Raw genomic sequence first — 21,416 nt, 5'->3', positions numbered from 1 at the left:
CACGCCCAGCACGGCCCCAATCCCAGGCCACACGTCCCGCCCGGCATCTCCGGGCTGCTCGTCGCCAAAGCCCATCGGACCAGCCGGCCGACTGACGCTCCGCTCGAGACGCGGCTGCCTCCTGGAGCCCCTCGGCTGCAGCCCCCCGGCCTGGAAGGAGGAGGAACCGGGGGGGCTCCTTAACCCGCCCCCCCCAGCCCAGACACAGAGGGCGAGAGAGACGCGGAGCCTCTCTGCCCCCCCTCCAGCAAACCTTCTCATACAGGGCGAACCGGCCGCGCTTCTGCCGGAGACGGATGACGCGGCTGAGGGGCGAATTCTCACTGGTGCGTCTCCCGCCCCCTCCGGGACTAAGGAGAAACATCGCTGCCCCCCATCACAGACCCCAAAGTTTCCCTCTGGGGCTGGAAGCAGATTTCTCTCCCGTCCTTGTGGGGCTGCAGCCATGGGGCCGGCCTGGGCTCCCCTGGTGACGATGGTGCTGCTGCTGGGGCCGTCCTTGGTCCCTGGGGCTGGAGGGAGGAAGGCGCCCCCAGGTAAGGGAGGGGGGCGAAGGGGGGTGGAGACAGACCCCTCCCGATGCCCCTCACCATCCCAATGGGACCCCTTAGGCCCAAAGGCAGGTGGTCCCTGGGGAGAGAAAAGGGGGCAAGAGGGGCCCAGGGAGGGGTGGGTGGAAAGGCGAAGCGGGGCCCCCGGGATCCTCAGCCAGCCCCCCACTTCTGCCTCCGCCCATTGCCTCTGGAGCTGCCTCGAGAGGAGTCGGGCACTGGAGGGTCTGTCGCCCCCAAGCAGGACCCTTTGGAGCGGGGGCGGGGGGAGGGTGAAAGAGGAAGAACAGAGCAGGGCAGGACGGGGGCAGGGAGGAGCTGGTGGCGTCTGCGCTGAAACGGCGCACTGAGCACACTGTCCTTGCTGGATCCGGCCAAGAAGGTCTGTCTAGTTCTCCCCCTTTCTCCAAGCGTGGCCCCCACGTGGCCCCCGCGTGCTCACAGAGCCACTTCCAGCCGCCCTTTCCCCTCCCGACGGGCAGAAGGGCTTTGCTGCCTTCACGAGGTGGGGGGGCCTCCCCAGAGAGAAGCAGGGATGGGTGGGGTGGACCGAACCAGCCCCTCCCATCGTCTGCCCCCCTCTGGGCTCCCCGCTTGGCAGCCTCCTCTTGAGCAAAGCTCACCAGAAGTGGGGAGAGGCTCTTCCGCCCACGCTCACCGCCTGCCCTGGCATCAGCCGAGAGCCCTTGAGCAGCCAGGGGGACGGGCAGGAGCCCAGCCTGCACCCAGCAGTCCCAGCAGGGAGCTGCAGTGATGAGGGACGTCTGCACCTGTGGAACTTCTGCCTGGCCCGCAGCTCTTAAGGGCAGAAGAGCCCTGCCAGGAAAGGGACGGTGGCCCCAACCCTTCTCCCGGTCGCTGCCCTTCCAAACTCCCCCCCTCCCCCCCCTCCCAATATGTGTAGAGTCCAGAGTGGAGGAGTTGAGGGTTGGAGGAGGGGACCCCCCTGCAGGGTCTGCCGGTGGTGGTCCTGGGAAGGCACTGCTCAACCCCCCTCCCCACTCCACGGCCCTCGGATGGGGTGGTGTCAGGGCCGGTATTTTTGGGCCTGAATTGTTGTGTTATGTCTTGATTGCAGGCTGAGGGAGTAACTTACATCAACCCTGCAGTGTTGTCCAGTGCTGTTTTCCTTAAACTGCAAGTTGGGGAAGAGAGTCGGGGAGGACAACCCTGCAGTGCAGACTAGTGTTATTATACGTCTTCCAGAATGGAGGGGCCTGTGGCCATGAGAGAAGGGGATAGGGCATCCCTGCAGTGTAGTCCACTGCTGGGATGGAGGCTGGTTGGGACCACCAGCCAAAGCTCCTCTTACAAAACAGCCTCAGCTTGCAGCACAGGTCCCCCGCTTCACTGGCAGCCCCCTCAGCCCCCTCCCGAGTCCAAATCAAGCCCTGAACTGCAGGTAGAATCTTCTTCCTCCATGGACTTGCAGTGTTCAAAAGCAAAACAGGAATGAAATGTTTTCGCATAAAAGGGGACCTGAACAAGGCTGGGGGGGGGGGACTCCTCCCTCTGCTGCTGCATTATTTTTCTGTGGGGAGAGGGAGCGACGTTCTGGGCACCTTCCCCTTCTGCCCCGCAAGAGAAGGAATCATGGAATAAGGTCTACTCAAACTGGTCCTTGGAGGGATCTGTCCAGGGCCACCCAAGACATTTTGCTGCCTGAGGGGAACCAGAAAATCTGCCCTGCCCCGTCTGTGCTCGGTGCGCCCCGCCTCCCCATGCACACACTGTCACACACTCCTCAGATGTCCGGTCCAAATTCCAGCTTCCCCATGAAGCTCCTGGGATCCCTTTGGCCCAATCGCAACCTCTCAGCCTGACCTACCACACAGGTTGTTGTGAGGATAAAATAGGGGGGGGGGAGAGAGGATTTGTACACCACCTTTAGTTCCTGGACAAAAAGGTGGAATATAAATATAATCACATAAAGTTAAGAGTAGCTGTGGTCGCAAAAACAGGATTCTGACAAAATGCTATAAACAGTTCAAAACAAGCCACCCAGTGTGCAAAGTGACCATGTGTGCATTGCACGGCTGCTTATGATGCGCACGCAGGGACACCCATGCACAAAGATGAGATGCATCAAGCGATTCTTAATAGTCCTGATGGAATTTGTCAGTTGGATGGTATATAAAGCTAAGGAAGCAATGCATTAAAATACCGGACTCTGAGATTAAATTTACAGAGACCTCGGGAAGGCAGCTAAGGCTGCAGTCCTGTGCACATTAACCTGGCGGAAAGCCCAATTGTACAGCCATCAGGAGTTTTAGGCGTCAGAAGTTTTAAGGGTGATGCAGTCGTGAGAGGCCCCCCCCCCAATCTCAGTTAAGAGTGTGCAAATCAGCTTTATGAGTTTGCTTTTTAAATAAAAGGTTCAAACGATGGGGGCATATTTGCAAGAGCAGGACAAGGGTCTGGCCATTCACAGCTCCAGACCCTCACTTCCTAAAGGCACATTATATCTAAAAGGGGTGACAAAAAAGGAGTAAATATAATTATACTAATGCTAACAATAAAGTTTATATAACCCAAAATTAAGTTTCAAACAGCTGTTCAACCTTTAACCGTGCATGAGATTGGGTTGATAAGGACACTGTTTTATTTTTTAAATACGTGAATGCCTCCTGTTCCCTTTACAGTAACATTTCTCTTGGGAACGGATTAAGCGCACCCAGAAAGAAAGCTGTGCTGGGGAATTAGAAGGACAAAAATGCAGGAGGAAGGGAGAGTTGCAGCAGACATTTATTCCTCAGAGACTGAATGTCAAACAGCGATTCTTTTTGCTCTTTGCTTCGAGAAGGACGGACACTAGTTGAGAGTGCTAGTCTCTGATTTTTTGTGTTTTCTTATCTTGCCTCTTCCTTTGTGCTGCCGCGTGCTTCCATACCTTACCTGGGGCCCTCCAGATGGCTTGGAATTCAACTCCCATCAGCCCCAGCCAGCATGGCCAATGGTCAGAAATACTGGGAGTTGTAGTCCAAAACACCAGGAGGGCACTAGGTTGGGGGAGGCGTGGGTCCGTCAGGTTGATTTGGGTTGCATTGTGTGAGATTATTTATAACGTATCTATACACACACAGAGAGGGAGAGATAAAGGTTTTCCCTAAAAGGTGCATTAAAAACATTTAAATAAGTAAATAAAAATATGGGATGATATGGCTTGAAAGGGGGGTTAGTCCCTGGAGGAGAAGCTTAGCAGTGGCCACTAGTCATCACGGCTATTTGCTGCCTCCCATCTCAGAAGCAGCATGCTGGGGGAGGTGGGCGGGAGGGGCGATTCTTCTCCTGCTCTGCCTGTGGGGCATCTGGCCAGCCACTGTGTGAACAGGATGCTGGACTAGAAAGGGCTTTGGTATGATCCAGCATCAGGGCTCTTCTCATGTCCTTAGTGTTGCATTTTCCTTCCTCTCCTCTTCCCTGCAAGCCCCCCCCTCCATAGCCCACAGTCTACTCCGGAGGGTCCCCAACTAGTGTCCCCAACCCCCTGGAGAGTCATGGATGACGTTCTGTCATGTGTGTCAGGGGGAGACACTAGTTGGATACTCCTCCCCCCACATATCCCGCATCATAAGGGGATGTGTAAAAGCCAGAACGAAACAGACCGGAATGGCCCCTTCATTTAAAAAAAAAACCAAAACACCATGCCCCAAATAGCGGCCTGTGTTAGAGGCACTTGGGGAGAATATTTTTTTGCTATTACAGGCAATAGTTCATATTCAAGACAAACAGCCCAGGACGGCAACTTCTAAGTGCGCCAGATCAGCCAAACTCACCAGTCACACATCGCTATATGGGACTGATAGAACCAGTCACAAAATGTCCACAGGAAGCGTGTTTCTGCAGCCACTCCAGGCAACAGACGGCACTCCGGAAAAATAGCCTGGAACGGCACCTCCCAAGCAAGCCAAATCCGCCAAATCCACCACTCAGAGGGATGGAATAAGCCGTTGAACCTCAGCAGAAACCTTATTCCAGCCTCTGATCAGAGGAATGGTCCATATTCCTAAGAACCACCAGGACCGATAAGTTCCAAGGGAGCCAAACAAAGCAAGTTCACCAGCTACACAGAACTGTTTGGGACTGATGCAAGAAGCCACAAACCCTCCACAGAAACCACGTTCTGGTACCAGGGAATAAATGGCCCGTCACACCAACTGCTGAGTGAACCAACCCGACCAAAATAACCAGGGGCACACACTGGATGGAAAACCTCCACACAAACCAGGTTCTAGGATTTGTTCCAGGCAATAAATATTATTCTGGGAAAATGGGCCAGAATGCAAATTTCCGAGTTAGCCAAACTAAATTCCCCCACGACAAAAAATCAGAACACATCCTCAGGAACCACATTCTGAGATCTGTTGCAGGCAACCTAACATATTTTTGAAAAATGGTCTGGAATGCCAATTTCCCCGATCGTGAAACCAACCAAATTCAAACATTGGACACTGACTGAAATTATCTATGACTTAAATAAGGGTATATGGGGCAATAGGCCATTGAGGAGGTCAGATTGCCGGTTCCGATGCATCCTTGCCCAGAAATTGTCATACGGTATTGGATCCAATGGGAGTACGTAGCCTAAAAGGCTCAGGTTTAAAGCCTCCCAAGCCATGTAACTTTCCACTGTCTGACTTGCACACAGGAGACATGCTGGAATTGTTTTCTGGGGTAAATTAGACCAAAATAGCTGGTTTAATAGACAAATTTAATTTGACGATGTCAAATGCTACTTAGTAAGGCTAAGAGTTAAAGGCAAGTTTCTGTAAATGTTTGAGTGTTTCGATTCCGTTACATTCCTGCAATAGCCATTAAAGGTGGCTTTTCAGTCTGACAATGAGTGGTTTCTCTGGACGCTTTGTGGCTTATCGTATCGATCCCATCCAGTCTGGGCTGCCTGGTGAGTTTGGCCCGGAACGGCAACTGAAACGTGGGTTTCCTTGAAGAGGGATTGTTGCCCAGAATGGATACTGGAACGGGGTTGCTGTGGATGTTTTGTGGCTCATTGGGCCGCCACCACGCAGTGATGTGCGACTGGTGAGTGGGGTCGATTTCGCTCATTCGGAAGCGGCCGTTCCGGGCTGTTCTGGGCATTACGGGATTAGTAGTAATACGGTGTTGGAAGGGTTTTCGTTCTAAAGTATTGTTCTCAAGAGTCTCTAACACCTGCCGCTACTTTTGGCATGGCTGTTTTTTTTCCCTCAATCCAGGGCCCTTTCTGGCCGGTTGTGGCTTTCACACCGTCCCGTCGTCAGTGTGCCCGGGGCTTCACAGAGCACGAGCGGGGAGGTCCCTGCCCCAAGGAGCTTCCAGTCCGGAACTGGGCCTGGGGAAGCAGCAGAGGGAGGGGAGGGGAGGGGAGGCCGGGGGGGGGGGAGAGGCTCACGAGAGGAAGGACAGAAGCGCCTCTGGTCCCGGGGGCGGCGCACGGCCCCGTTCTTCTCCACCGGGGAGGCGCACAAAAGGGGCTCCCTGACGGCCCCAGACGTGCCTTCCTGAGCCGCAGGTGTGTCGGTCTCCGGGTTAAAAACCTCTAGGCTGAGAGCCCCGCTGCGGCGCCTCCCGCGGGCTGAGGGCGGGCGCAGGTCCTGCCCCGCCGAGGGGCTGGCCGGAGTTGGTGGACGTGGGGGGCAGCGGGGTCTCCCTGACGGCCCCTCCCCGCCCCCCGCAGCCTCCCAGTTCCTGCACCGGGACAAGCAGCGGCAGCCCCTGCAAGGGCGGTGTGCGGGGGCGGGGGGCCTCCCGGGAGCTCTCGCCCCCCTGACCCTCCTCTCCCTCCCCCCCCGCCGCCCCTCCCCAGGGCATTTCCTGTACCAGGCCAAGGCCGAGTGCCGCTTCGCCAACGGGACGGGCCGGCAGCCGCAGGCGCGCTTCCTCGACAGGTACTTCTACGACCGGCAGGAGCTCGTGCGCTTCGACAGCGACCGCGGGGTCTACGAGGCCCTCTCGCCGCTGGGGGAGCCCGACGCCGCGTACTGGAACGGCCGGAGGGAGGTTCTGCAGGACGCGCGGGCCGCGGTGGAGCGCTTCTGCCGGCACAACTACGAGATCTTGGGGCCTTTCGCCCACGCGCGGCGGGGTGAGTGGGGCCCGGCAGGGCGGGCGGGCAGCAGGAGGGGAGAGGAGGGGTCTCTTGGGAGCGTCTCCGCGGGGGGGGCAGCCCTCTCTCAGGCGGCAGGGAAGACTCCGGTGAGGAAAGCCCCCCCCCCCAGATCAAAGGCGGTGGCGGGAAGGGAGGCAGAGGCGGGGTCGCTGGGTGGGTGGGGAGGGTCTCTCTCCCCCCTCCCCCCTCCCCCTTTCCCTGCACCCGTAAGCCCCCCAATACACAGACCTGCGCACAAGCCGGCTCAGAACCCCCCCTTGAGGCCCCCTCCCCACGGGCTGCACTGCAGGGCAAGAGCCACCACTTGCCGGGTGGCACCCTCAAGGGGACCCTGACAGCCCCCCCCCCAGAACACAGCCAAGTGCAGGATCCACCGGGGTCCCTGGGAAGGGCCTCCTGCCCGGACCGTTTCACCCTATAAGGGGGCGAAAAACACACTTTCCCTCTTTCTCCCCCGCTCATCTCTCTCTGACCTGGAACTCGTGAGACCGCAGCCCACCGTGGCTTCATTGAACCGTGGGGGCTGTTGCATCCCGCCACGTGCCCAGGGCACCATTTTTGCGCGGCGCCCGTGGGAGCCTAGCTTGCCGTGGCTTGCCGTCTCATGCGAACCCAGGCAGCAGAGGTTGTTTGAGGGTTAGGCGACCGTCCAGTAGCCCTGGAACAAGCCAGGGCTTACTCCCTTGGGGCCATGGCCTAGAGAACGGGCATTTCCTCCTGGAACGCCCTTGCCGGCCAGAGGTTCCCCGTGGCTGTTCCAGATGGTAAAGTAGCTTCCTCATGCCAGAAGCAAGGCGAAGCCCCACCTCTTTCTGTCCATGTGGCCTCATAGCTAATGTGATCTTCTGATGTGGAGCGGCATAGAAATATTGTAAATAAATAAATAAATAAATAATCTCCTCTCCCATAAATTTGAGCTCAACAGTCTCAACTCTTAGAAGATTCCCATAAGATTAAGAGCATAAGCAGAGCCCTGCTGGATCCGACCAAGGTCCATCTAGTCCCCCATTCTGTTCACACAGTGGCCAACCAGCTGTCGACCAGGAACCCACAAGCAGGGCATGAGTGCAGCAGCACCCTCCCGCCCATGTTCCCCAGCAACTGGTGTACATAGGCTCGCTGCTTCTGGTACTGGAGGTAGCACATAGCCCTCAGGACTAGAAGCCATGGATAGCCTTTTCCTCCAGGAATTTGTCCAACCCCCTTTTAAAGCCATCCAAATTGGCGGCCATCGCTACATCCTGTGATAGCAAATTCCATAGTTTTAACTATGCACTGTGTGAAGAAGTCCTGCCTTTGGTCTGTCCTGCACCTCCCACCAGTCAGCTTCGTAGGATGACCCCGGGTTCCAGTAATTTGAGAGATGCTGCAGCCCCTTGATCATCTCAGTTGCCCTTTTCTGCACTTTTTCCAGCTCTACAATACCTTTTTTTAGGTGTGGTGACCAGAACTGTACACAGTATTCCAAGTGTGGTCGCACCATAGTTTTGAATGTGGCAGTATGATCCTGGCAGTTTTATTCCTTTTCTAATTATGCCTAACATGGAGTTTGCCTTTTTTACAGCGGCCGCACACAGGGTTGACATCCCTGAGCTCTCCATCACACCCCCAATATCTCTTTCCTGGTCAGTCACCGCTAGCTCAGATCCCATGAGGTTATACTTGACGCTGGGATTTCTTGCCCCAACGTGCATCACTTTACACTTGCTTACATTGAACCGCATTTGCCATTTGGATGCCCTTTCTCCCAGTTTGGAGAGATCCTTCTGGAGCTCTTCACATTCCCTTTTTGTTTTAATCTCCCTAAATAATTTGGTGTCATCGGCAAACTTGGCCACTTCACTGCTCACTCCGAATTCCAGATCATTGATGAACAGGTTGAGAAGCATTGGTCCGAATACAGATCCCTGTGGGATGCTGCTATTTACTTCCCTCCCTTGGGAGAATGTACCATTTATTCCTACTCTCTGCTTTCTGTTCTTTAACCGGTGAGTGATCCATAAGAGGACCTCTCCTCTTATTCCATGCCTGCCAAGTATGCTCAGGAGTCTTTCGTGAGGGACTTCGTCAAAAGCCTTTTGGAAGTCCAAGTAAACAATATCTACCAGATCACCCTTGTCTGCATGTTTACTGACACTCTCAAAGAAATCAAAAAGCTTGGTGAGACAGGACTCACCAACCGTGCGGAAGCTGGGTCGATTCTTTCTCAGCAGGGCTTGTCCTTCTGTATGCTTACTAATTTTATCATTAATAATGCCTTCAACCAATTTGCCTGAAACAGACGTTAAGTTAAGCGGCCTGTAATTTCCCAATCCCCCCTGGATCCCTTTTTGAAAACTGGTGTTACATTGGCCAACTTCCGGTCCTCTGGTATAGAGGCTGAACTTAGGGACAGGTTGCATATTTTGGTCAGAAGATTAGTAATGTCATATTTGAGTTCTTTGAGCACTCTAGGATGGATTCCATCTGGGCCCAATGATCTCTTTGCTTTCAGTGTATCGATCAGGGTGAGAACTTCATCCTTTGTCACCACCATTTGCCTCCGTTCCTCAGACTCCCTTCCCGAAAACATCAGTTCCGGCAAGACTTCCATTTTCTGAAGAATGCTCTCTTTTCTCTAGTAGCTTCGTTCGCGCTGCTCGTAAACCATGCTGGAGACCTCTTGGACTTGGTGCTCCTTTCCTAACCTGTGCTACACATGTTAGCTGGGCTTCTATTATTGTGGCTTTAAACCTCCAAGCATTCTGAAGGGATCTAATCCTCTTGACTGCCCCTTTCAGTGTCCTTTTCACCGGTTCCCTCATTTTAGAGAGGTTTCCTCTTTTGAAGTCAAATGTGACTGTGCTGGGCTTCCTGGGCAATTTTCCACTTAAATATACATTCAGTCTGAGAGCCCTGTGATCACTGTTTCCAGTTGGTTCAGCAACATTTACATCTCACACTAGGTCCTGGGAGACGCCATTTAGGATTAAATCCAAGGTCGCCTCCCCTCTGGTCGGTTCCATGACCAACTGTTCTAGAGCACAATCGTTTAGGGCGTCGAGAAGTGTAACGTCCCTGTTGCGGCCGGAACATGCATTTATCCAGTCAATGTGGAGCTGACTGAGGTTGCCCATTATTACAACAATTCCATGGTTGGAGCTCTCCCTGAGTTGCTTTCTATTTAAGGGCCACTCTGAGCATTCTGGTCTGGGGGACAACAGCATGTTCCTAGCACGACATTAGTTTTGGAGCCTGGTGTTGTCACCCACGGCGCTTCTGGGGAAGAGCCAGCCCTTTCAGGTGCTCGACACTATGCCCGTTGACGTACAGGCCCCCCTCCCCAGTACGCCCTTCCCCGTCCTTCCGATAGAGCTCATATCCAGTGATGACCGCATCCCACTGGTTCTCTCTGCTCCACCAGGGTTCTGCAATGCCCACGGTATCCAGGTTTTCCTTTAAAAGCGAGCACTCCAACTCTCCCGCTTGGCTCAAGCCTGCTAGCATTTGCATCGAAACACCTACACGCAGTGTCCCTCCCCAGATGCCTCTGGTGTGTGCATCGCTTGCTGTGGGACTTTGGCCGCTCTGATTGGCTATTATGTTCTGCCACGTACTCCTGGCCTATTTCCTCCCCTCCTACATTTGGGCAATTGGACACATTTTCAACTTCATCCCTTTGGGATGATTTAACCCGAACCAGATGCTTCCCAGCTCTGGTCGGCTTCCCCCAGGGTTTAGTTGAAGAGCTGCTCTGCCCCCCTTCTAATGTTTAGCGCCAGCCGTCTGGCTTCATTTTGGTTCAAGTGGAGCCCATCCCTCCTGTACAGGCCCAGCTTGTCCCAAAGCTTTCCCCAGGCCCTAACAAATCTGAGCCCCTCCTCCCTGCACCACCATCTCCCCCATGCATTGAGACTCCTCAGCTTTGTCTGTCTAGCTGGCCCTGCGCGTGGAACAGGTAGCATTTCCGAGAAAGCCACCTTGGGGGTCCTGGGTTTCACCCTCCTACCTAGCAACCTAGATTTGGCTTCCAGGACCTCACGACTACATTTTCTCGCATCATTCGTACCAACATGGACCACAGCCACTGACTCTGCCCCAGCACCATCTCCTAGGGTATCTAGAGGGCTCGTGACATCCGCAATCTTCACACCAGGCAGACAGTTCACCATGCGGTCCACACGCCCATCACAAACCCAATTGTCTAAGTGTCTAATCATTGAATCTCCCGCTACCACAAGTCCCCCTCCCCCAGGAGGCACATCCTTGGTGCGAGAGGATACTTGTTCGTCTTCCGAGAAATGGCTCCCTTCCACGGGATCATTTCCCTCGTCCTCAGAATGACGCCCTCCTTCCCCTAGACCCGCATTCTCCGTGACAGCAGAGGAGCGGTCACCCTGGGAGTGGGACAGCTGATAGGTCCCTGAAGGTCTCATCCACCCACCTCTCTGCCTCTCTTAGCTTCTCCAGGTCAGCAACCTTGGCCTTGAGGGAGCGCATTTGTTCCCTGAGGGCCAGCAGCTGGTTACACCGAGCACATGCCCAGGATGCCCATCCAGCAGGCAGATAGTCGTACGTGTGGCACTCGGAGCAGTGCCCTGGATAGCCCCCACATACCAAAACATGCCAAGAAGGCTTCAACAGGAAGGCTCCTTTCAGGCTAGATACGTCCTGAAGTTTACCTTTGAGAAATCAACACTTTCCTCAACCTTTCTGTATTAAACCTCAGTAAATAAATCTTTCTAAACATCTGTATATCACACTTGTTAGTGATCATGCCTTGCGCAATATTATTTGCTCATTAATGGGTAAGTAGGAACGGTGCCCCTTTGGCCCTGAGTGAGGCGGTCTTACGCTCCTCATCCCTCCCATGATCTGGAACTAGGTGTGAGCAGGGAAGTGGCCCAAGTTTGCTGATGACACCAAATTATTTAGGTAGTTAAAACAAGAAGGGGTTGTGCGGCGCTCCAAAAAGATCTGTCCAGACTGGGAGAATGGGTGTCATTAAACATCAATATGACACCGCTGGGGGAGGTCCTCCAGAGAGGTGGACTGAGGGGTCGCCAGTCTGCAGTTGACCCCCAGCTCTCTCTCTGCTCTTCATCAAACCCGGTGAGGCAGTGGCTGTATGGAACCAGTGCCTGGCTGCGGAAATGGACTGGATGGGTGCCAGTAAACGGAGACCCAGTCCAGACAAGATGGAGGTACTGCTAGTGGGTGGTTCTTCCGCCCGGCCAGCTGATGCTCAGCCTGTTCTGGAGGGGGTTGCCCTCCCCCTAAAGAATGAGGATCATCGCTTGGGGGCGCCCTTGGACCCAGAAGAGTCAGTCGAGGAGCAGGTGGACTCGGGGCCATGGAGCACCTTTTATCAGCTGATATCCAACTACGTCCCCATCTGGGCAGAGGCAGCGTAGCTACAGTTATCCACGCTCTGATAATCGCTCGTCTGGATTGCTGCAGTGCGTTATACGTGGGGCTGCCTTTGGAAACAGACTGGAAGCTTCCGCTGGTCCAAGATAGGCAGCGAGACTGTTAATGGAGGCTGGCCAGCGTGGCCATATTATGCCAGTACTTTTCCATCTGCACCGGCTGTCAGCCCATGTCCGGGCCCAATTCAAATTGCTGGTGTTAACATGCAAGGCCCAAAATGGCTTGGGGCCATGTTACCCGAGGGATCATCTCCTCCCATATACACCTGCCTGGACCCTAAGTTCAGCTTCAGCAGCCCTTGTCTGGGAGCCCCTGCCAAGGATGTGAGGTGGGTGGCTACCAAGAAGAGGGCCTTTTCTGCTGTGGCACCCCAGTGGCGGAATGAGCTTCCCAGAGAGGTTCTCCTGGTGCCTGCACTGTGCTGTTTTTGGTGACAGGTGAAGGGCTTTTTATTTTCTCGGGCATTTTAGTTTTTCAGTTTCTGTTCTAAATCTGGGATTGTGTTTTAAATCTTTCCACTGTGGCTAGGTTTAATTTGTTTATTATACTGCAGTTTTAAACTTTAGAAGTTTAATATCCTATTTTATTGCCTTCTATTTCACGGTTTTTAATTGTTGTGAACCGCCCAGAGAGCTTTGGCTCTTGGGAAGTATGAAAATGTAACTAACTAAATAAAGAAAATGGCAAATGCGGTTCAGTATAAGGAAGCGTGAAGTGATGTGCCTTGGGGCAAGAAATCCCAGTTTCAGGTTAGTGCGCAGCCACTGTGAAAAGGTAAATTCCATGTTAGGCATAATGAGAAAAGGAACTGAGAATAAAACTGCCAAGATCATACTGCCCCTGTACAAATCCATGGTGAGACCACACTTGGAATACCGTGTCCCGTTCGGGCCACCACACCTAAAAAAGATATTGTAGAGCTGGAAAAAGTGCAGAAAAGGGCAACTGAAATGATCAAGGGGCTGGAGCATCTCTCCTATGAGGGAAGGTTACAGCAGCTGGGATTATTTAGCCTGGAAAAAAGGAAGGTGAGGGGAGACATAATAGAGGTGAACAAAGTCAAGCCTGGTGTGGAGAATGTGGGTAGGGAGACATTTTTCTCCCTCTCTCAAAATACGAGACCCCACTGGGGTCACCCCATGAAGCTGGATGGTGGGAGATTCAGGACAGAGAAAAGAAAGGCCTCCTTCACACAGCGCAGAGTTAAACTATGGAATTTGCTACGTCAAGATGTCATGATGGCCACCAGTTTCAATGTCTTTAAAAGGGGGTTGGACAAATTCCTGGAGGAGAAGGTTATCCATGGCTTCTCGTCCTGAGGGCTCTGTGTTACCTCCCGTAGCAGAGGCAGTGAGCCCATGTGCACCAGTTGCTGGGGAACATGGGCAGGAGGGTGCTGTCACACTCGTGTCCTGCTGGTGGGTTTCCCGAGGGGAGGTGGTGGGCCATTGTGCTTGGTCTGATCCAGCAGGGCTTGTCTTATGTTCTTGGTAACCCTTTTCATGTTGAGTGATGAGGTTAAACTCAGCAATTGTTTTGCAGATATTATCCAGACAGCCTTATCAACTAGTTTCTAATATCAGTTTACCAAAATTGATTGTGAACCTGCTTCTGTTTTTGTGTGTCTTCTCTTTACTACAATCACTCCTTTTGTCTTATCCACTGTTCCAAATTTTCGGTCACGAATCATTCAGCCTTTTCAATAGTGCTTCTGCTGGCGTTTCATAGCTAGACAGGCTTTCTTGCTTTGAGGGAGGAGAGTTAAGCATTTATCCCTAGACGCCTTAGCAATTCTGATACAGAAAAATCAGCCTTCGCCTTAAAATCTGTGACAGTCCCACCTGCCAACACCTGTGAGGCCTGACAGATACCTGCAGCCTCCCCGTGTGAGTGCAGCTTCCCTCTGAAGAAGGCCAGGTGCTGGGGAAGCCAGAGGGAAGGGCTGCGACTGCCCTGGCCTATGTTGGACCTCCCAGAGCGTCTGGGTGGCTGCAGAGGGAAAGAGTTTGCTGCTGTTGGTCTCCTCCATTTTCTGGATCTTTCTCAGCTTCTCCTGTTTCCTCCCCTCCCTCCCCCCACCATGACGTCCTTCTTCTTCCCTTCCAGTTAAGCCCACAGTCTCCATCTCCCCCACCAAGGATGACCCCCTCTCCCCCCACACCCTCCTGCTCTGCACTGCGGCCAGTTTCTATCCCCTGGAGATCGAGATCAAGTGGCTGAAGAACGGGCAAGAGGAGAAGGAAGGGGTCGCCTATGGGGAAGAGCTCCGGAATGGAGACTGGACATACCAGACCCAGGTGATGCTGGAGACGTCGCCCGAGCGGGGAGACATCTACACCTGCCAGGTGGAGCACCCCAGCCTGGAGACGCCCATCACGGTGCAGTGGGGTACGAGCCTCCCTCCCCCTTTCCCCTGGAGACCCAATCCTGCAAAGAGGGTGGGAATTCCACATTCCTGTGTCACTCCTGACCTGCTCGAGAGGCTGAAAGAGAGGCCCCAGCACTTCTCAGGAGGTGCCCCGTTCTGATGCATGTAAGCAAAAGCCAAAGTCTGGAGCTCCATGGGAGATCATTGCACCCACGACTTCCATCCAGCAGGCAGATCATCTTGCATGTGGCACTCGGTGCAATACACTGGATAGCCCCCGCCCCCCTGCCAGCGTTCTACATTCATAACTGGTTTTTTAGTTGGGTACGTTTTCCCTGGAAAACTTAGTTGTTTACTACAAGAAGGTGGGGAAATTATTTATAGTTATTTATTTACGTTACTTACTGTGAGTATGGAATAGGGAGGAAAGAGTTCACTGCTTTGGCTTCCTGGCACTGTTGCTAAACTCACACAGTTGCTTAACTCGCTTGTTTCCTGAAGCCTTGTCCCTGGGGCTGAGACGCTTCGTCCCTGGGGCTCCTCGCGCGGGGAGAGCTGGCTCCCTCGCACGCATGCCTCCCTAAAGAGACAGGCCCAACTGCGGCTGCAGTGAATCTGATTGGAGGGCCTCGTTTGAAAAGCAAGGGAGGCTGTGTGTGAACTCCTGATCAGCCCTGGCTTCCAGTGGCTGGGAATGTAGGCAGTTGCCCCCCAGGGAATGGTGATGCCTATCTAGGAAGGAGGACCATTAACAATATTGAATGGGAGACCTGTTGAGGGGAGATCCTCTGCTCAATGGGTCATTGGAGGGGACAGCAGACAAAGGGGAGGCGATTTGGGGAGGCTGTGGGTTGCGAGGTCTGGATCCTTTTCTGTGTGTTTTTTAAAGCTTAATTGATATGCTGTGTAAATTCAGTCCTGCTTAACTTCAGAAAGGAAGGAAAGGAAAGGTTCCTCCTGTGCAAGCACCGAGTCATTGCTGACCCCTAGAGGGGCGCCGCTTGCGCTGGCGTTTTCGTGGCAGACTGTAGTGGGCTGGTTTGCCCTGGCCTTCCCCAGGCGTGACCACCTTTCCCCCAGCAAGCTGGGTCCTCATTTTACCGACCTTGGAAGGATGGAGGGCTGAGTCGACCTGAGCCGGCTACCCAAGACCCAGCTTCCGCTGGGATCGAACTCAGGTCGTGGGGAGAGTTTCGGTTGCAATACTGCCGCCTACCACTCTGCGCCACACGAGGCTCGACTTAACTTCAGAACCAGCACTAAATGGGTCTGAAGCACCCCGGTGGGTAACCCAGCCAATTTCAACAGACAGACATTACTACAGACAAAATTGTAGACTGAAATCTATGTAAGGCTTTATTTCAGGAAAATACAAAATATAAAGCAAGTGGCAGGGTGGTTATATGAGCGCTAGAAACTTTCTCTATAATTACAGGGAAAGAAAGCTATACAAATAGAATATTAATTAAAGGAACGGCAGTTGCCAAAGCTGGTATTACGAATTTGGCTGATAGGGTAACGGCTTGAGCTTCTCGCCTTGTTATGCCTCCTCCGTCCAACTTTGTCCTGTTCACTGCTTGCGGTTTAAAGCTAAACTAAAACAAAACTAAACGTAACTAAAAGGTGTTAACTCTCCCGCTACTTCCTCCTGCACTTGACTTGGATATGAACACTATGCTAGAGCATTACTAAGTTCCTCGAGGCCTGTGAAGAATGGAGGTGGAAGTTAGCGTGAAAGGAAAAGCCCAAGACTTGGAAATAATTCTAAGCACCACCTTCAGACACAACTCCTGAGACTCAAGCTCAGAAATAATTCTAAGTTCTGCTTTCAGAAAATACTCTTAGTCCTTAGTTCAGAAAATATTCTAAGTTCCAAATAATAAGAGTCTCAGGAGGTCCACAGTGACCCACATCCTCGGGCCTGGTGGCGAGGCAGAAAGAGCGCAGTGAAGCAGCAGGAACAGCAGCGGGGATGGGCTCTCCCTGCCTGTCCTTCTGTACCCCCGCTCCGGTAAAGGTGGGGCCCTGAGGAGGGAGGAGAGAACCATCTCCCCATCAAAACGGGGCGTGTGTGGTTGGACCACCTGCTCACCAATCAGAGGTCCGGGGCCTCCTCTGTCTCCCACAGTTTCAGGTGTTTGGGAAACATCTCTGGCACCACTGCACATGGGTTACTTTGAAATGTCCCCAAACGTGGCCCGCAGCCCGCCACCTGGGCATGTTACCTGACTGACGCATTTCTCCCTGGTGCATCTCCTTTGATGCCACGGCCACCTTTGCCCGTCTTTGGCCATCTCCGCCCAAACACCTCCTGCCAGCTGTCGCTCGTGCGCAGGGCTACAGCTCCGCCGCCCGACTCGCCTCAAGGAAGGCCGCTCTCGTGTCAGCAGGTGTGCACCGCGAGATGCCGAAGCAGCCCTTCTCCTCCTCTTAGTGGGCCCCTGAGCAGGCTCCGTTCTGCCGCTCATCTCACTCACGCGCTCTGCCAGCGCTCCGTGGCCTTGCAAACCCTGTGAAGCCGCCTGTGAAGACAGCTGCATTTCCCCCCCTTCCTTCAAAGACAGTCCTGCCAAACCTTAAGAGTCTTAGCTAGTGAGATAAAATCCAGCAGCACAGAATCAGACCTCAAGGTCTTTTTGCCCAGGGGCCAAGAGCCTGGAATAGAAGACTGATTCGTAAATCCGAGTCTGGGGTCTTTCAGGGGCTCTTCTTGTAGGTCTCCGCAAACCCTCACTCAGGTCATTCAGCCATCCCAGATCAAATTGGCCACCCCAGTCTTTGTCAGCAATGCTATTTGACCCTTTCAGTGCCAGATTAACACCCTGTACTCTTAAACTTGCTTTACTGAATGCAAGAGACTGAGGAGAGGGCAGCAGCGTGGGCTGAAAAAGGCCCTCCCTGTGTGTAGCGCATGGAACGGATCCCCCTTTCGAAAGCTGGAGGCTGAGAGGCCAGACCTGCCCCGATCCTGCTGCTCACGTGAGGCTCCCCTTCTCCTCCTCCCACAGAGCCACGGAGGTCGGACTCTGCCAGGAGCAAAGTGTGGACGGGGGTCGTGGGGGCCGTGCTGGGCGTGGTCTTTGTGGCCGTGGGACTCGCCCTCTACCTGAAGAGCAAGAAAGGTAATCGTGTGTGTGTGTGGGGGGCGGAGAAGTGGTGGCACCAGAGGAACTTTGTGGCGAAGGGATAATTGAATTTTGGATGGGGGTTGCCTGCCTCGTCCACACCCTCATCCCCCAGCAGAAGCTGCCCAGGATAAGGTTTTCTAGCATCCCCCTGCAGAACGCCCTTCTAAAAGCTCCATGGGGCCTGTTCCAAGGGGAGAGGGAGAGCACCCCCCTCCAAGCACAGTGGCTTAGAGGTTGAGCTCTGAATCGGGAAGCCCCCAGGTGGAATCTCACCTCTGCCATGAACTCACAGGTGGCCTTAGGCAAGCCGCTCTCTCTCAGCCTCCGTCCTCCCACCTGCAGCATGGGGGACTACCTGACAGGGTGGAGGTGGTTGTCGTAAGGATGACAGCTGGGCAGTGCATGTGAAGCGCTTCGCATAGTTCAAAGCGCTGTGGAAATGGGAAGTGTTCTTGCAGCCTGTCCTGACTGGCGGCGGCACTCCAGGGCTCTGGGCAGAGAGAGAGGGGTCTCCTCCATCACTTGCTCGGGCCGGGCACCCTTCCTTCCCTGGAGATGCCGGGAAGGACCTGGGCAGAGGGACCTTCTGCATGCAGAGCAGGGGCTCGAATACTGCAGCCCCTCCCTTCCCACAATGCATATGCTAGAGTCGCACAGATCCTGCACCGGCGCTCAGGGGAGCTTTTGACCCCAGGAAGGGGGTCCTTGTGCTTCAGCGCCATCCCATCCACCAGGACAGCAGGACCCTCTGAGGAGAGTTTGCTTGGAAAGATCCCCCTCAAGCAGAGTCAGGTCAGCTGCTGGGTTGGGAAGGCAGGCTGCGTCTTGCCACAATCCCGGGTTTCGGCTGGGCAGAGAAAAGAGGCAGGAGGGGTTTGTGCCTTGAGGGGCAGCTCATGGTGGAGGGAAGGAGGGTCTCGCTTTCCTCCTCCCATAAGCAGCACCCCCCCTCCATGGATGTAACTGTGTCTCCGTCTCTCTCTCCTTTTAGCAACGCCCATCCAACCACCTGCAGGTAAGGTCTCCGCACCTCTCCCCCAATTCCTTGTGTTTATTTTCATCCTGCCATTTCAAAAGCATTTGTCCAGGGTAGTTTCCAAGTGTTTCAAAAAGACCCCGCAAAGCCGGCGTCCAGAGTGCAGCTTCTCTGTGGCGTCCAGAAGCAGCTGCCCTGCTAGTCTTTTGTAGCCGAAACAACCAGGAGTCTTGTGACACTTTAAAGAGTTTACAGATTTATTGTGGCAGAACCTTTTATGGGCACAGCCCACTTCCTCAGATGTCAGACGGGCTGTCCTCAGTGTGTGTGCTTATTTGTTTATCCTGAATAAAATAAAATAAAATCTCTTGAGTGGATTACATATAACAGTATTAAAATCACTGCTTAAAATACACCATAAAAACAATTGCAGCTACAACAGGAAGAACAATACAAAAACAGGAAATGGAGCAGCGTCATGAATAATTCCGATTATTACAGGCCAGATTAATTGCAAGCCTGTTGACGGATGTAGATGGATTCAGAGGGGGGAAATCCACTCAGAGGGGCCCAAAGAGATCAAAATGCAAGGTGCTTTCAATATAAGCACAGTGACAATTCACAAATTGAGATAATTTAGCCTTCCTAGTTTTGCTATGCTAATTTAGCACTTCCAAAAGGGGAGGTACCTCCTTCGTCCCAATTAAGTCCTAAATGAATAGAATCAAACTTGCGGGTCATTCTAAGATAGCCACTTCATTCTGGAGCCTGTCCAAATATGGTCTGTCAAAAATGTCTCCCTTTGGGTCAGCAGCAGAGCATCCGAGGAGGCTGACGGGGGGTGGTTCTCCCTCACTGGGCTGCAGCCCCCTGCCCTGCATAGCCTGCCAGTCTGGAAGGTCCGTCAGTCACTCAGAGTGGGCTGGTGGTGGCATGTGAGGGCTGCAGTGGGGAGGGGGGAGATGGGAAAGCCCCTGGGCAAGTCAACATTCCCATCCCTCCCCTCTTCTTGCACATCATCCAAACATGCTTTTTCCTATTTGTTTATGTGTTTCACTGTACGTTTTCATTTTTCCCTCCCAGCACTCATCAGCTAGTCCGTCCAGCTTCGAGTCCCAACATGGAAAATAACTCTTTTGAAAGCTGCTGGAGCTCTTTCCCTTACTTCCTGGAAGATGCAAAACTGGAGGGGGTGAAAAAGAGAGCCTGCCGCCTGGACCTCCTCCTGCCGCCACCTCCAGCACTGGCTGCCTTCTCCTGTGTCTCTGAATGTGCTTCTGGGGCTTTCTTTGGGGGTGGGGTGGAGTGGGAGGGGGATTCCTCCTGCCAAGTGCTGAGAAGATCCCTCTCCTTCCCTGGATTTCTGATCAGGAGCAGAGAACGGGTCAGAGTCCATTCCTCGCCTGGCAGGACCCCGCAGACGACCCCCTTCCCAAGCGGGGGGAGACTCGCTCCATGCTCAGCTGTCTGCATCCAGCCGGAGCTGCTGCGTCTGCATTGCAGGCGGTTCTGAGCAGCATCCCTGGGACCCGCCAGCAGATTCCGGTCTGTGCTGCTTCACCGCTGATTAGAAGTGCTGCTGCCTGCTGCTGGAAGTCACAAGGCTTAGTCGAAAGGCACTGAAAAAACTCTCCGCCTTGTACTGTTAGGGGAGGGGCCGTAGCTGCGTGGTAGAGCCCTTGCCTAGCGTGCAGAAGGCCCCAGGTTGAGTCTCCAGCAGCATCTCCAGGCCGGGCCGGGCTGGCAGCCTGGGCCCCTCGGATGTCTCGGACTCTGACTCCCGCCGCCCCCACCCCGAGCACTGGCCATGCTGGCTGGGGCTGGTGGGATTGTAGTCCAACGCATCTGGAGGGCAGCGCATTGCCTCCCCCGGTGCAGACACTGCTGAGCGAGGTGGACCAGGGGCCTGGCTCTGCGCACGGCCTCATATCTGCGTTAGGCCCGTCCTGTCGCCCGTGTGATAAATGCGGTTAAGCCTACAGGAGTTAAATACCAGTGGGAAATGAATCTGGAAATTTTTTCTTTCATGTTTGTGCTAATAGTTTGCTGTGATATATTATTCCAGGTCTAGGTCCAGGCGCTTACTGGAACCAGACAAGTTAGTGCTCTTTCCCAGCTTTTCCGATCATTACTAATTATAAGATCTGAATCTAAGAGAACTTTACAGGGCTTGCTTAATATGGTTTCCTGATTTTGTATCATCAAAATTTCAAAAGCGTTTTTTTCCCGGAGAGACCCGGCTTTCCTTAAGAACCTTAAGGCTATGCTTCTAAGCTGTGGATGCTGAAAAAATAAAGGTTGGGAGTACTGCATTTCATTCTGTATTTGTTCGTATGATTTAAATGTTCCTTTGTCTATGACTGCGGTTATTTCTATTAGCCTATGATGGTGCAATAAGGACAGGCTGCCTAACTGCGTTTCATCTGTCATCTCTTCACTGTACATAATAGCTGTTAATGGAGATAAACTGGACTTAATACCCTTTTAAATTTCAACCAGTTGTTAAACATGGTTTTGGTACATGGGTTCATTCTTAATATCTTTTTGTCAAATTTATTACAGGACCATAGAGTATTTTTCAACTCTGTTGAGACATGTTTTAATTCAGTTACTCTATCTGGATTAAACCATGTCTTCAAATGCATAAGCATAGCCGCAACATAATCATTTTTTATGGATGGGAAGGCCAATCCACCCTTCTCTGTTGCTTTTATTAAAGTTTTTTGTGCTCCTCTTGTTTTTTTCCCATTCCAGACAAAATCTAAGATTGTTTGCCAGTCTCCAAGTATCTTTTGTGGGGGGTAGCGCTCTTCAAGGACTTGAAAGGTTGTCACAGAGAGGAAGGCCCGGATCTCTCCTCGATCCTCCCAGAGCGCAG

The 21,416-nt window shown here is 53.2% G+C and overlaps 1 protein-coding gene across 1 annotated transcript; it reads left to right on the top strand.

Annotated features, from left to right (window-relative positions):
• The first annotated feature begins 378 nt into the window (after positions 1-378).
• LOC146356709 (H-2 class II histocompatibility antigen, E-S beta chain-like) lies at positions 379-21,271 on the top strand. The gene is made up of 6 exons (XM_084831921.1): positions 379-536; positions 6,355-6,633; positions 14,173-14,454; positions 17,443-17,556; positions 18,554-18,577; positions 19,622-21,271. Exons 1-6 carry the CDS (start codon positions 446-448, stop codon positions 19,633-19,635), a joined length of 804 nt encoding a protein of 267 aa, XP_084688047.1. The 5' UTR covers positions 379-445; the 3' UTR covers positions 19,636-21,271.
• The last annotated feature ends 145 nt before the right edge of the window (positions 21,272-21,416 follow it).

The sequence above is a fragment of the Heloderma suspectum genome, chromosome 2, assembly GCF_057233095.1.
Source record: "Heloderma suspectum isolate Gila_16-S chromosome 2, 16-S_ref, whole genome shotgun sequence".
NCBI classification, from domain to species: Eukaryota; Metazoa; Chordata; class Lepidosauria; order Squamata; family Helodermatidae; genus Heloderma; species Heloderma suspectum.
The sequence above is the reverse complement of the archived record's forward strand: the minus strand, read 5'-3'. Positions and strand labels throughout refer to the sequence as shown.

Bases quoted from the DNA above. Each gene is read 5' to 3' on its own strand.
- LOC146356709 (XM_084831921.1), top strand. From the start codon at position 446: ATGGGGCCGGCCTGGGCTCCCCTGGTGACGATGGTGCTGCTGCTGGGG. The intron at 537-6,354 runs GTAAGGGAGGGG...GCCCCTCCCCAG, and splicing joins AGGGAGGAAGGCGCCCCCAG to GGCATTTCCTGTACCAGGCC. The intron at 17,557-18,553 runs GTAATCGTGTGT...CTCTCCTTTTAG, and splicing joins CTACCTGAAGAGCAAGAAAG to CAACGCCCATCCAACCACCT.